We start from the raw sequence: 16,548 nt of genomic DNA, 5'->3' as shown, positions 1-16,548 counted from the left end.
CTTTGTTGTTTCACAAAGTTCAGTTTTATTAAAAATCAAGCATGATTCAATTTTCCTTACTTCTACAATCTCGCACCATCTCTATCATAGCGAACGGTCTAGCGGTAACCTAATTCGATGACTTTAAAAACCAGCTTAGGACTTTCTTCTTCTTTTATCTTTTTCCAAATGGTTCCATAATTGAGGTGGGTACAAGTTGACCTATAACTGCAGCTAAGAAAAGTATTTTTGATATGGAAAGGACAATTATCTTTCGTAACAGTTTAGAATTATCGTAAATTACCATACTGTTAATAGCGGCTCTTTGCTATTGTTGATTAAATGTATGAAAAAAAAGTTTTCCCGCCTTGCTACGAATTTAGGAATTTATATGGATACGGCAAGTAAAATATTTGTAATAAACGGATTTTGAGCGAAGCGAAAAATCTATTTTTGGGTGAGATGGCCATGACGTCCTGATGGAAGGTTCCTTTTTGGTAGCTTCCTTGGGTATATTAACTACAAGGATATTCCCAGAGAATTAAACCACAGGTTATCACAGAATTCTTACTTCTGGTGCGAGTATCCTAAAGGTTTCCCTTTAAGACATCGTATATCAACAGGGGACGCATGTATTAACACGCCACATAGCTATCTGCACCCCATATAGAGTTAACACTTCGATATGAAAAGGTGGAGAATAACTGGGGAGCCGTTCCACAGTTACACTCGTCCGTGGCTACTTTTGGTACTCGAAACGTAAACAAACGGGCGCCATTGTTAAATGACGTCACGTCCGTCCTCATCCTGATGCCAGCTACTTGCTAATCTCCATGATACAGCAGGACAGGGCGGGGCCTGAAAGGCTGGACTAGAATAGGAGGGAGGGTCCATCAGGACGTCATGGCCATCTCACCCAAAAATAGATTTTTCGCTTCGCTCAAAATCCGTTTTTTGGGCTCAAGCCATGACGTCCTGATGGAAGAGTACCAGAGAATCAATGTATTGTGGAAATTTTCCCCCTATTAGAGTAAGAGCCAAGGGCTTTGAATAGAGGTATGTAATGTGACCTCGGTAGAGGTTCCGTGGGGATCCAGCTTCCTGCCCCCCCGGCAGAGAAGAGCCCAACGGGTTATACCAAAATTCAAAGTGGTCATCGAAGGGCTACTCACCCTGCGGAGAGTTCGTGAAGGACTCGGAGACAAGACAGAATGGTCAATATTCGTGTAGGAACATTCTCAACAGTAGATAAGTGATGGTTAGTCACTATATTCCATGGTTAGAGAACAATCTGGTCTCGAAGGTATGGCGTAAGTAAGTATTCAATTAGGAATATTACACAGCATAGGTGAGTATATAATACAGACAAAACATATTATTCTTCTCATTTCAAAGAAAGGGGTAAATGAAACTATGATATTCATGTATTTCATAGTGTAAATAGGAGCGAAAAGAGACGCACAAGTAATAAAATAGACATTTTATTTCGCAATTGCAGGTTATAATAGTAATAAATGCAATAAGGGATGTAAAGTTAATTTACAATAATAAATAATGTACATAGAAATTAGAAGACTTCAATCTTGAATCTGAAAGAAATTTCAAATAATTAGAAAGCACAAGTTCCAGAGGAACGTCAGTCTTTAAAAAAGGGAAAAACACATCATGCCCTAGGCATGTGGCACTCATGTGAAGTCTATGACATTTTCACCTTGTAAAGAACAGTCTATGAGAAACACTAAGTGTCCATGAAATCACTATGTATCACACGAGGGTCAACACAGGCACCCGTAGAGTTAAAGTCCCAAGTAACTCACTGTTCTATGCAGAGTTAAACTGCAGGTTTCATAACACTACCTGCGGCTACCACGAAATGTTTGACTTCATGCACTTGCTTCGCGTAGTGCTTGAAGAAAACGCGCGAAGATTTCCATCCTGTGAAGCTCTTGAGGCTTTCGAAATCCATTCTCTGGAAGAAATTCAGAGAAGATGCGACTTTCCTAGGATCGTGACCTGCGGGTGTACTGACAGGATCCGCTCTGCGAATGAAGTAGGTGATTTTCGCTCTTAGTTGTTTCAGTGACAGGTCGCTACCCGATGTTTCTCCTTTGAAGAGTTGGCCTCCACCAAAGTCGGAAGTTCTTCGAAGATAGACCTTGAGACTCTCTACTGGACATAGAGAGACATCTTCCTTCAGGGGGCAGATTCTCCAGGGGCCCCATCTCTTGGTGGGTAATTCGTTTTTCGCGAGAAACGTCGGATCAGGGAAGAGGGTAAGTTCTCCTGAGTCTGTAAACAGGATATGACCCTCGTCTCTTGATAATGCCACTATTTCGCTGACTCGGGCTCCCGAGGCGAGAGCAAAAAGGAATATAACTTTTTGAGTCAGATCCTTGAGAGGGCACGAATCGTTGTCCAAGTTGGAGGCAAAATGGAGCACCTTGTCCAGGGACCAGGAGATAGGTTTTGGAGGAGGTGCTGGGCGTAGTCGAGCGCATGCCTTTGGTAGTTTATTGAAGATATCGCTGGACAGATCAATCTGGAAAGCGTACAGTAGTGGTCTAGTCAAAGCCGATTTGCAGGTGGAAATCATGTTGGCTGCTAAGCCTTATCCATGAAGGTGAATGAAGAAGGACATGCAGAAATCAATGGTGATTTCCGTAGGGTTTTTTGCTCTGACGAACGAGACCCACTTTCTCCAGGATGATTCGTATTGCCGTCGTGTGGATTCGGTCTTGTATTCCTCGAGGAAGTCTAGACTTTTCTTCGAGATCCCAAACCTTTTCTTTGCGGCTAGGGAGAGAAAATCATGAGATGAAGGTCCCTGACTTTCAGTGATGAAGCGAAGACAGTCGACTTCTGTACTTGCTGAGAGAGAACTAGACCCGGGAGGGGGATCAGCTTGGGCTGCAGCTCCAGGACCAGGGGGTACCAATTGCTCCGGGGCCACTTGGGACCCACTAGGGCCGCTGTCCCTTTGAAGGTTCTCAGTTTGGAGAGGACTTTCAGCAGAAGGTTGGTGGGAGGGAACAGGTATATCCTGGACCATCTGTTCCAATCCAGTGACATGGCGTCCACTGCTTCTGCCTTGGGGTCCTCGTACGGGGCCACATAACGAGGAAGTTGATTGTTGTCGCTCGTTGCGAAGAGATCGATCTGAATTTCCGGGACTTGGCGAGAGATGAAGGAGAACGATCTTGCGTCTAGAGACCATTCCGACTCTATCGTGCTTGTCCGTGATAGAGCGTCCGCCGTCACGTTCCGGAATCCTTGTAGGTGAACTGCAGACAGGTGCCATTTCTTCTTTTCTGCCAGGCGGAAGATTGGAAGAAGCACCTGATTTATCTGGGGCGATCTTGAGCCCTGACGATTGAGACATCTGACTACCACCGAGTTGTCCAGAGTCAGACGGATGTGGATCGAGTGAGAAGGACCGCCATGGCCTCCAAGATGTTGATGTGAAACGTCTTGAATAGGGGAGACCATGTCCCTTGAGCCTGTTGTTGGTGGGAGTGACCTCCCCAACCCTCCAGCGAGGCGTCCGTGTGGATGTTGAGTGATGGAGGTGGGTGTTGAAGAGGAATGGACCTTTTCAGGGCCTTTGCTTCCGACCACGGCTTTAAGAGTAACCGAAGTCTGTTTGGGAGCCGTCTCTTGAGGTCTCTTCGAGCGATGGATGCAGAACGTCTCCAGATTCCCGCGGCATCCTTTAGCTGTGCACGAAGCACTGGGTTTGTCACAGAGGCAAACTGTAGAGAGCCTAGAACTTGTTCCTGCTGTCGTCTTGAGATCCTTTTGGATTTCAGCAGTTTTTTGACAGACCCTGCTATTTCCTTCCTTTTCTTCTGTGGGATGGAAAGGCGGTGTGACTGAAGACCCCAATGGATTCCTAACCATTGGAACTTCTGAGCTGGAGAGAGGCGAGATTTCTTGGTGTTTATCTTGAATCCCAGGTGTTCTAGGAACTGGGTGACTTTGTTGCAGGATCGTACACAATTTTCGGGCGATGTCGCCCAGACCAGCCAGTCGTCTAGGTAGGCCATCACCTGGACGCCGCGGAGGCGGAGCTGTTGAACGATGGCGTCTGCCAGCATGGTGAAGATCCGTGGGGCCAGGTTGAGCCCGAAGGGCATGGCCCTGAAAGCGTAGCTTTTCCTTTGGAGTCGAAATCCTAAGTAGGAGGAAGTGTGATGGTTCATTGGAAGGTGCCAGTAGGCATCCGCCAGGTCTATCGAGACCGTGTAGGACCCTTGAGGTAGAAGGGTCCGTATTTGTTGAAGAGTCAGCATCTTGAACTTGTTGTTCGCAATGAACTTGTTGAGGGGGGATAAGTCTAGAATGACTCTGAGTTTGTCGGAGTCCTTCTTGGGGACGCAAAACAGTCTCCCTTGGAACCTGGTTGACTTTACCCTCCTTATCACCTTCTTGTTCAAGAGTTCTAGGACATATTCTTCCAGGAGGGGGGTTGACTGTTGGAAGAATTGCTGGAAGGTTGGGGGTGGTTGAGTCCAGCTCCAGCCTAGTCCCTTCTTGACGATGCTGTGTGCCCAGGGATCGAAGGTCCAACGATCCTGGAATTGGCGGAGTCTTCCTCCCACCGGAAGCACTTCATTGCTTCTGGCTTCCCGAGGGTTTGCTACCTCGGCCACTAGCTCCCCTTCCTCCTCTGCCTCTGGAGGGACGGCGATACACATCTCTGCCTGAGCCTCTGCTTGAGCCTCTACCTTTGGGACGAAAGGTAGTGGATTGCTGCTCAAATGCAGGGGTGAAGACCGGTGACTGTGACAGGATCAGTTGGGTGACCAGCTGAAAGGTCTGTTGTGGCTGAGCTGCCACTTGGGGAGTAGCGGAACCCGGAAACTGCCGTCTCTGTTGACGTTGCTGGGGTTTTGGCTTCGTGGGTTTCCTCTTAGGTTGAGGGCCGTCGTCCTGAGAGGATTTCCTTTTCTTCGACATGCCCCACTTATGGAGAAGGTTCCTGTTCTCCGTGGTGGCTTTGTCGGTGATCTCTTTCACTAGGGAGGAGGGAAAGAGGTGTTTACCCCAGATGTTGGAGGAAATCAGCCTCCGGGGTTCGTGTCTCACTGTAGCACTTGCGAACACGAATTCACGACAGGCTCTACGAGCCCTAGTGAAGCTGTACAGATCCTTCACGACCGTTGCCAGATGTGTTTTGGCAAGGACCATGTAGAAGTCTGGGACCCTAGTGTCACCGGCTATGACTTCAAGCTGTACCTGGAGGGACATAGATGCGGCAAGCCTTTCCTTCATATCATGTTCCCTACGAAGGAGGTGATCGTTGAGTTTTGGGAGGTCCTCGTTAAACTGACGACCAGCAACGTCAGGCTCTAGCTTCCCCACCATGAAGGTCGACTGGACGTCTTTTCAGTGCCTATCATCAGGGGGAGTAGTCAGGGAGAAGGGCCTGCACTCCTCCAGTATAGGGCAAGGCTTCCCTTCTTCCACTGCTTTCTGTACCGCAGTGAAGGCCTTTTCAAGAAAGGGGAAGGTCGCATTGTCTGGTGCGACGAAGGTCGGGTGCTTTTTACTAAGCGCCGGCATTTTTTAATTGGTGAAGCCCCTACCTTTCACCGCGTTGGCTAGCATAGCCTGGGCCTTCGAGAGATCGAACACAATAACCTCCTTCGGTTCGGTCTCTTCTTTAGAGGCGGGTTCGGACCTGAGTCGGACGAAACAGTCCGGGTAAGCCTCAAAGTTCGGGAAGAACTCCACTTCTTCCAACGCGATCGAGCCGACCTTCTCACTGATGAAGATCTTGCCCGTGGTGATCGGCATGTGCTCGGCATACCTCCATGGGTTAGTATCCGAGCAGGCAGGGAGGTCCTTAACCAAAATCCTTTTCGGTTGCTTAGAACTTCCGAGGTTGGACTTCAAAAGTTCATGAGTCTCGCGAAGTTTCTTATCCATGAGAGCTTCAAGCATCTTGAAGATCTCCTGAGTGCCAGATGGGATAGGGTTCGGGGTAGCGGATGTTGAAGGAAGTGATTCCTCAGTCGGTGTAGGAGTTGGTGCAGGGGTAGAAGCGGGAGCGACCTCATGCTCCGAATCAGGGCATTCCACCTGATCTTCCTCATAGTCGAGCTCCTCGCCCATGAGGTTCCTCTCCGTAGTCTCCGACACTTCCGACATACGTTACACGTTGTCGGAATCTAAACGGCACTCATGCATGGACTGGGCCATGACCACATCAGGTTCCACCACTATCTGGACGGTAGGAATCTGATCACTAGGGACCACTGAGTCTTTTGATGCCTTCGGGAATAGCAAGGCCCTCAAATCTTCGGTAGCAAGATACGGTCCGGTGGCGTTCTTCTGGAAGCCACGCACCCACTTGCGTAGCTTCTCTCGAGCGTTGTCCCTTACCTCCGCTGAAGGAGGATCGTCGAACGCTTCGACCAGACGACTCTTGCAGACTGTACAGTGCTGCGGGTCCCAATATTTCAGGTCGCCTTTCTTGGCGGCGCAGGGGGCGTGGGTCCGACACCCCTTGTGCCCGTAGAAGTCCGGGCGCTTCACTCCACAGAAGTTGTGGTCACACTTCATATACTCCTCCTGTAAAAGAAAGAGATCATGAGTATATGGAAGGCATAAGAATGACTTACATTACGCTAAAGTTAAATTTTAAGTAGTTAAACTTTCACTTAACATTAAATAATTCATGAATATTGTAATGTTTGAGAAGAGGAGCGGGAAAAGGAAGTAGATGGACACATACTTGTGAATCCCGCTCAGTTGGTTACCGTAACCTTATCAATAGGCAATTTCATTTGTGACCGAGGGACACAAAACAGAAATCCTCATGGATCACCGTGGTGGGTAGAAGCTAAGTTCTAGCAGAGATTGCCTGCGAGGTGTATCAGGGACTGAGACCACTCAGACCCTTGGGTTAAAGGGGTAGTAGGAGACCCCGTATAGATCTAGGTTCCGACAACCAACCGTGCTAAGACACACAGAGTATGCTGGAAATTTGTAATATGCAAGAAGACAGCACAGCCACTAGTAGAATGGTAAAACAATACCTATCTATCGGAGTGGCCAAGCCATCTGGCTGCAGTGTAGGGCTGTCGGCATGTAGTCGACAGATAGTAGAAGGGGTGCAAGTCCCTTGGTGCTTCCGGAGGGCGCCGGCAGACCGGCGGCACGCCGGAGGCCACGCCAGCAGGGTTTAAGGCATTAAGGCAGACACATTGAGGATCTAAGCATAATACCGACTTGGCGGCCGCCGGCACAGCGGCGGGAGGCAGCGGCTCCGGCAGCCGAAGGCTGACGGCTTGGTGATCAGTTCATAAGGTAAAGCAGAATTTGCTAGAATACCCAGACCGCCGGCAATCAATGCCGGCACGCCGGAGGCCGGCCCGAAGGTCGGACAACCGAAACTAGGTAATAGAGGGGTGGCCCATCGGCTGTATGCCGACGGAAGGCGGCAGCCCTCCGGCACACGGAAGGCTGGCGACTTAGGGGAGGGAGGGTATCTCATGAGTGTGTCACCAAAGGAAGGACGGTATCGCCGGCAGTGGAGGCGGCAAGGGACCGGCACCAGGAGAGATAGAGAGACAGATAAGGAGGGATTGGAGGGGTAAGATCACATACCCCTCTGGCATCCCTCCAGAGGGAGTGTACCCATGATAGGAGTGGGTCCTATCATTCGATGGCAGGGGGCCAGCAGTCAGCCGGGTGCCAGGGTAACCCAAGGGAGGGTTAGGGTACACTCAAGAGGGGGGAACCCCTGTTGGACAAATCGCTGCCAGTGGCTAACCCCATAGGACGCTATGAAGGGTATATGCACCAGAGCGGCCTGCTCAACAGGAGATCAAGATAGCCCTATCACTCCACCCGAAGGAGGAGTTGTAGGACTAGGGACAGATATGTATAGGCTAGTCTACACCAAGGGATAGGTGGGGAGGGAGAAGAAGAGGGGTCTTCCATAGGGGAGGCTCTGTACAAGAACGGCCACCAAGGAAGGGAGGACGCTCCCTAGCCTAGAGTAGGTAACCAGAATGAGAACGGTGCAAGAGTACCGTCTCAAACTATAACCGCACAGAACTAGCGCCCCCCCCCCCCAAGGCCTATGAAGACTAAATAACTAACAATATCAATTAGTTAAGAGGCCGGAATAAGCTGTTCTGACTAGCTAAATAAGGCATGCAAGAGAACAGCGACGCCATAAAATGGCGTGTCCGGTAGCAGCACAGCTCCGCCACAAAACACGAAATATTACGAAAAATATAAGTTACTTTACGGCCAGAGCTTATTTAAACAATACTGGGACCTGGTACTCAACTTTCCAGAAGAAGGCGAGGCTGAAGGTAGCGACATAATGAAGATGCAAGTCGATAAAAATCGCACAAGGGGGAAATCCGTCTATGCAAGGTAGCTACAAGCAGAAGGATGAGGACGGACGTGACGTCATTTAACAATGGCGCCCGTTTGTTTACGTTTCGAGTACCAAAAGTAGCCACGGACGAGTGTAACTGTGGAACGGCTCCCCAGTTATTCTCCACCTTTTCATATCGAAGTGTTAACTCTATATGGGGTGCAGATAGCTATGTGGCGTGTTAATACATGCGTCCCCTGTTGATATACGATGTCTTAAAGGGAAACTTTCAAGATACTCGCACCATAAGTAAGAATTCTGTGATAACCTGTGGTTTAATTCTCTGGGAATATCCTTGTAGTTAATATACCCAAGGAAGCTACCAAAAAGGAACCTTCCATCAGGACGTCATGGCTTGAGCCCAAAAACATAATGTTTACTAAATGCTTTTAATATCAATAGTGGTGCTACTATAGCGTGAGGTATACCACACTATAGCGTGAGATCTACCTCCCGTTAGTACTATAGTGTGAGGTCTACTTCTGAATTATTCGTCCCTCATAGATAAAACACAATTCATACATTTGTTTAAGCATTAAAAACTTAATTTAAACATATCTTAGAAATTACTTAAATAGATCATTGGATTTCTAATTACATTAAAAAAAGGGAATAAAGATAAAGATAAACATGTTATCATATATTTCAATACATTTATTCTAGCGATACACTCTTCGTACATCAAACATGTTATCATAAATTTCCATGCATTTATTCTAGCGATACACTCTTCGTACATCAAACAGGTTATCATATATTTCCATGCATTTATTCTAGCGATACACTCTTCGTACATCAAACAGGTTATCATATATTTCCATACATTTATTCTAGCGATACACTCTTCGTACATCAAACAGGTTATCATAAATTTCCATACATTTATTCTAGCGATACACACTTCGTACATCTTCTAAGAATGACACAAATAGATCATTGGAATTTTTTTCTCATCACCTTCCAGCAAAAATGATCAAGAGTGCTGCTTCTTCTGCCAGAATGACTCTTCTATAAAACTCCTTCAGCAACATTTCTAGTACCCCCAATCGATTACAGTATACAGTATCTCTTTTTAGGCCCCATTTGCTTCCTTTTATATGGGCAGGTCACGTGGACAGGTCCCGTTTTTGATGGATTTGGGCAGTTCACATGTTCCATGGTTAGGTGCGGGCTCTGGGATGCTGGTCACGCGGTAGACCTCACCCTCCACCTGGGTAGGCGACATATGGCGGTAGACCTCACACTATAGTAGCACCTCAATAGTTATCACTTTAATCATGTGTGTTTAATGCGTTTGTTTATTTATTATGATCGAAGATGAAGCGTACAGTAAACAAATGGAAGGTTTCCGTTTCAGGTGGCGTCATAGAGGAAAACGTTTTTTCATTTATTTCGAAGTTCTAAAAAAGATTAAGTAGAACAACATTAGTTATAACAAAATCATCATATAAAACTAACCAATACAAAGATGTGTAAATGCATTCGTTTCTTCGTTATGATCAGAGATAAACGTAATCAAAACAATGGTCATCATTTTTCATTGTGCTTTTTGGCGTGTTTAGGAAACTCGTGATATAAAATCTCCTTTATTTTGATAATTCAGGATTTTCAATGATACAACAAAAGCTACTTTATACAGCGATGGTTTTGCTATTCACCAGTAGTCTTATACAATAGATATGACAAACATTAAAATTTGTCTGTATTTTGGGTTGTGTTATAACGAGAAATATACGGTGTGTACACACATCCTGGTTGTAACTTGAACCTTTTTTTCAAGTCATTAGAACTTTAAAGTATATTAAATGTTTAATTTATTTACAAGAACAATTTGATATTATAAAATAATACAGTATAGTACATAGAAAGTATTGGAAATGGGTGGTAAACACGTTTAAATAGGCAAGTTGCTGGTTGCCATGGCCCAAATGTAATTATTTCTGTTAGTTGTGTGTTTCGAAATATGGGATTTTCCATTTATACGAGGTCACTGATCGACCAAATTCTAGCATAATTCGGGACCCTACTGTACCCACTTTTTCAATATGGTAAGTCATTTTACTTCCACACTTACCTTAGGCCCTTTATTATGTTTCATGTCAGAAATAAGGTTACGAAAAGACTGCAAAGGCTGTACTTCCTCACTTTCATCTCTGACTTTAAGTTTCCTCACCCTCATTTTCCTGCCCTGCAGGAGAATCCAAGTGAACATCAGCTGATTTCTCAGTCTGCTTTTGCTTTAAAAAGGGAAATCCGAGGGAGTGTGTAAACTCGTAATAGATTTGTATTCACACTACAGCCTGGTTAACATTATGTGAGACAAGCTAGTGGCTGAGGTTGCAAGTGAACTGCAAATACTGTTTTCTGAAGAATGATGAAAATAATCCAAGTTAGGTGAAACTTTCTCCATATTTTCAGAATTTAAGGGCATCATACAATATGTGATACCATCCCCATAAGTAATAACAGACATTTTACTAATCTTAAGGTGAGAAGCTCTTTTTTAATAGCAAGTATAAGGGAATTAGGATCAGTCCAACATGATCAGTCATCGGCCTCATAACCAATTTTAGTCTTATAGAGCAACTAGAATTGTGGATTGTAAGGGTTTATTAGCATAAGGACCTAAAATATGTAAAGATTTTGAGGCTCTGTGTGAGGCTTTCAAATCTGTTGAGCACAACATACATTCAGAACCCTTACTGCATGAAAGGCTATTGATATAGAATGACTATGGGGGTTGGGTTAGATTTGGTTATTTTTAGATAAGGATCAGAATTACCAAGCTAAGGAAGAATTCCCTGGACTTTTAAAATTTAACAGAGAAAGCAAGTGATGTCAAGAGCTCACAAAGCTCATAACTATCGAAAGAGAGCTGAACTTGTGGGTTGTCTGAAGGTGAAGGCGTGTCAATATCGTCATGATCCCCATTATAATTAACTAGCCTCGTTTTCTCTGGCTTCTCTCCAGAACTAACAGCAAGATTTCTTTACCGCTTAGAATTGTTAACTTGATTGGCAACTATTAAAAATACTTTTTCATGAGAGGTACCGGGAGTGAAACACACTCTTCGCAATAATCATTTAAATCACAGAACTGCCCATGACACGATACATATGGGGAATGTGGATTATGATCTCCCAAAAATAATTTCCATCCACACTCCAAGCAATAATTGCTAACAATACCAAGGGAAGACTTACTTGAGTGCAGTAAGTAAACATGATATGAATAAACAATCTAAGTGTGGTTGCAACTGGTCGACGAAGATAACTGCAGACTAGATTAACAGCTGTGGCAACCTGGGCTTTTCATCCTTACTACTAGAGTGTTCCATTCCCTTGTTAAGGCCAAGTATTCATTGAAGTGAAAGAAAATGGGAACATTTTTAAACTTTTTGATTGTGTTGATTAAATTGGCCTTCCAGAAAAGAAACAATATGAACATCAGAAGGAGTCATAAAAATAATATATAGTTTATACAAGCTCATTTTACATATAGAAAAAAAAACATCCCTACATCATATTTGAAGCATCCAGAAATCAAAGGTGTGTTTAATCACTCCCAACTAAACTGCAAAACACATACCTAGCACAGGCTGAGGTCTTTCCTGACAGTGAGAAAATACTTTCTTGTCTTCTGTATCACAATCTTCATCACAACAGCAGTTTATGTCACAAACATTCACCTGCAAAACACCGCAAACGATTAACCTTTCGTTACTATAATAATGGTTGTCAAGATACATGACCTCATTAGTTGATGCTGACTCCTTAAGTACTGCCTGCATAATTATATAATAAGTGATTAGTTACTGTATCTAACTTCAGAAACCAACAAAGAGTCATTCATTTTTCTTTAATAAAAGAATAAAAATTTTAAACCTTGTAAAGAATCCAATAAGATTGTATTTTCATCACAATAAATAGAAAATAAAGACTGGCTACATCATGATTAGTTATTTAAAAGACCTGTGTAACAAAACAAGCAATTATGATTTTTTTAATTGTAGTAAATCCCTACATTTAGATTAAATGTCATTTGGGCCTTCTTGGAATTGGCAACTGTAGAGCAGTCAGGTAAAATAAATAACCGGTGCAACAAATTTTAAGCTGTAAAAGTTGTGGGGAATGAAAATGATGGAGAGACAGAAATTGAATGTGTTCGAGATGAAGTGTCTGAGGAGTATGGCTGGTGTATCTCAATTAGATAGGGTTAGGAACAAAGTAGTGAAGGTAAAAACAAGTGTAAGAAATTAACTAGCAGCTAGAGTGTATATGAATGTGTTGAGGTGGTTTAGCCATGTTGAGAGAATGGAAAATGGCCATCTACTGAAGGTGATGAATGCAAGAGTTGATGGAAGAAGTACAAGAAGAAGGCCAAAGTTTGGGTGGATGGATGAAGAAAGCTATAGGTGATAGGCGGATATATGTAAGAGAGGCAAAAGAGCATTTTGGAAATAGGAATGAATGGCGAGCAAGTGTGATGCAGTTCTAATACGCCCTGATACTTCGTCTGGTCACCTTGGTGACCGCTGAGGTAGCGACAGTAGGGGATTCAGCAAATGAAGCTTCATTTGTGATGAATAAAAAGGGGGGGGGGGGTAGGGCTGCAGCATCCTAGCAGCACCAACCAAACTTAGCTGAATCCTTTGTCAGGCTGGGAGGTGCGAAGAGAAGCAAAGTCCCCTTCTGTTTTTTCTTCTCTTTTTTTTTATGTCGGCTACCCCTACAAAATTGGGAGAAGTGCCTTAGTAGATAGGTAACAAATTTAAAAATTAATTTGTATTTTTCCTTTAATTAGGAATATTACTTTGGTACAAGCTGGAATTGGTTGTTGAAAATGGATAATGAGCAGTTATCAGACCAATGAGGGAGTGGGGCAGAGCTCCATCCTCCCTCTCACAGTTGGTTATCTATTCACTTTTGTTACTTCAGCCCAGAACTTAGAGGGGTGATTTGAGAAGGTAAGTTATGTTAAAGGACTCAGGTTTGTATTGCAAAGAAAAATACAAATTACTTTGAAAATGTGTTATTTGTTCTTACGCAAACTTACAAACCGTCTTCCTTTAATTAAGGACTCACAGCTTGGCGGGTTGGAAGACCTCCTTGAATCAAACTGGAACATTCTTTCAATTTCTCTGGAAGTAATTCACGCTTGGTCAGAGGAAAAAAAAGCAAAACCATAACCACACCATGACAGGACCCCGGGTATACTAAAAAGTACTAAAATCAAAGAAACCCATTTCAAACAGGTTATGCCTGCCAAATTGAATGCTAAGCATATGAGTAAGGGGTTAGTACTAGATCCACCATCCCTCAATTTGCATGGGGGATGGGGAGATACACTTCTTTGGTTCAAAAAATGGAGCTCTGAGGTGTAACTTACCAGCATCTAGTCCAACCACCTTGAAACGCTTCAAGAGCTGGCCCCAAAAGAGGGGCAGAAAAATGAATAAGAAGAGCCAGTTATATTACATTCATTCTGAACTTACACTCAAAACAAAAAGTATTTTGATGAAAGTGGTCTGCCTCGTTCAGACCCCTCCCTTCAAAACTTGGCCCATCGACAGGTTCCTCCTGAATGAGAGATGGGGCAATACCCCTGACTTCGTAAGCATTAACCTTGGCCTGAACTTCAGCACCGTCATCATCTAAGGCATAGACCCTCCTGATTGTCTTATGAAGCCAGGAAGAGATCATGTTCCTTGACACCTCTTTCTTGGACCTCCCAGTGCTAACAAAGAGTCTCCTAAACTCACGCCTGAGATATCAGGTTCTCTGCAGATAGCACCGCAGCAACCTTTCAGGACACATGTCCTTCTCATCTTTATCATCACTCGACTCCTCCCAGATGGAGGGGATGGAGAAGGAATTGAAGCTGGGGGTCAGGCACAACTGGATTCTGTGTCTTGGTCAGAAACTCTGGCACAAAACTAAAAGAAACCTCCTTTCATCCACGAGTGAGTGACTAACAGAGACCATACAACTCGCTCACTCGTTTCACCGACGCTAAGGATAGTAGGGTGGCCAAGACACCAGCCACCCATCAAGATACTACTGCTAGAGAGTTATGGGGTTTTTGATTGGCCAGATAGTACTACATTGGATCCTTCTCTCTGGTTACAGTTAATTTTCCCTTTGCTTACATATACACCTAATAGACTAGCCTATTCTTTATATAGTCTGCTCTGTCCTCATACACCTGAAAACACTGAGGTTACCAAACAATTATTCTTCTCTCAAGGAATTATCTACTGCACTGTAATTGTTCAGTGGCTACCTTTCTCTTGGTAAGGGCAGAATAGATTCTTTAGCTATGGTAAGCAGCTCTTCTAGGAGAACAACACTCCAAAATCAAACCATTGTTCTCTAGTCTTGGGAAGTGCCATAACCTCTGTGCCATGGTCTTACACTGTCTTGGATTAGAATTCTTTTGCTTAACGGTACACTCAGCCACACTATTCTATCTTATTTCTCTTCCTCTTGTTTTGTTAAAGTTTTTATAGTTTATATAGGAAATATTTATTTCAATGTTGTTACTGTTATTGAAATATTCTATTTTTCCTTGTTTCCTTTCCTCACTGGGCTATTTTCCCTATTGGAGACCCTGGGCTTGTAGCATCCTGCTTTTCCAAATAGGGTTGTAGCTTAGCAAGTAATAATAATAATAATAATAATAACAATAACAATAATAATAATAATAATAATAATAACAATAATAATAATAATAATAATAATAATAATAATAATACAGTAATAATAATAATAACAATAAAGGGATTTTGACGTAGGAAAAATCTATTTCTAGGCGAGAGACCTGTGCCACCCAGTGAAATGCTCCTTTTACTTCATTTCTAAGGTAAAAACTGCTATGAATTTACCAGAGAAAAAATTGTATAGGAATGCTAGGTTGAACCCAGCTCGCTCACCTAATAAGGTGTCAGTATAAATAACTGGGGCGTGATAAATCACAACCAGAGGTCTCGCACCATTTAGATAACTCCTGTTAACATCCCCGAACAGCGAGGAGCCTTTCAACAACCTAACTCCAATCGCTACTACGAACGAGCCCACCCACGCTAGTGACGTCACTCCTATAGCATCCCACATTGGGGCCCGGAAGGGAGGGACGGGTGGGTTCACTGGGCGGCAAAGGTCTCTCGCCCAGAAATAGATTTTTCCTACATCAAAATCCCTTTTCTGGGCTCTGACCTGTGCCGCCCAGTGAAATACTACCAGAGAATAGAGACCCAATATGGCTAACTACCTGGGGAGAAAATGACACAAAAAAAGTAATACAGTGAGCCCTCGTTTATCGCGGTAGATAGGTTCCAGACCCGACCGCGATATGTGAAAATCCGCGAAGTAGTGACACCATATTTACGTATTTATTCAACATGTATATTCAGACTTTTAAAACCTTCCCTTGTACGTAGTACTGTTAACAAACTACCCTTTAATGTACAGAACACTTAATGCATGTACTACAGTACCCGAAACTAAAACAGGCACAAATATTAAAGGCGATTTTATATCATGCGTTTCCTAAACACGCCAAAAAGCATGATAAAAAATGGCAACCAATGTTTTGTTTACATTTATCTTTGATCATAATGAAGAAACAAATGCATTTAGTGTACATATCTGTATATAGGTTAGTTTTTGCATCGATTATATTGATTATTCAGTACAGTATGTTGATTTTGTTATTACCAATGTTATACTTAATTTTTCTTAGGACTTCCAAATGAAATGTTTTTCTTTATGACGCCGCCTGAAATAAAGGCGTCATAAAATACGCTCAGTAAACAAACGAAGGCATTTAACGCGCATGATGAAAGTGATAAATAATGATATTACAGTAAAAGCTTTTAGAAAATATGTTATTACAAATATTATTTACCGTATCTATATAAAATCATACATACGTAGCAAAGCAGGAAAACAATTTGAGAGAGAGAGAGAGAGAGAGAGAGAGAGAGAGAGAGAGAGAGAGAGAGAGAGAGAGAGAGAGAGAGAGAGAGAGAGAGAGTTGTTTTACGTACGTAAATGTAAATTTTAAACAAAAAAAATAGCCCCAGATCATATAAAATAGGTTATTACAAATATTTTACTTTATCATATTACAGTAGTCTGTATAATACTGTAAAGTTCAGTACAGTATGTTGTTGT

At 43.4% G+C, this 16,548-nt stretch overlaps 1 protein-coding gene across 4 annotated transcripts in view; it reads right to left on the bottom strand.

Moving 5' to 3' along the window:
* The window catches only part of LOC137652585 (tectonic-1-like), a 383,029-nt gene that overhangs the window by 272,458 nt on the left and 94,023 nt on the right, over nt 1-16,548 (bottom strand). For all 4 annotated transcript variants that reach the window (XM_068386069.1, XM_068386072.1, XM_068386073.1 and 1 more), the window contains one exon: nt 11,963-12,062. In XM_068386069.1, coding sequence (XP_068242170.1) covers nt 11,963-12,062 — 100 coding nt within the window. The remainder of the gene's footprint in view (nt 1-11,962; nt 12,063-16,548) is intronic.

The sequence above is a fragment of the Palaemon carinicauda genome, chromosome 1 (genome assembly GCF_036898095.1).
Source record: "Palaemon carinicauda isolate YSFRI2023 chromosome 1, ASM3689809v2, whole genome shotgun sequence".
Classification (NCBI taxonomy): Eukaryota; Metazoa; Arthropoda; class Malacostraca; order Decapoda; family Palaemonidae; genus Palaemon; species Palaemon carinicauda.
This window is presented reverse-complemented; position numbering and strand designations above follow the sequence as displayed.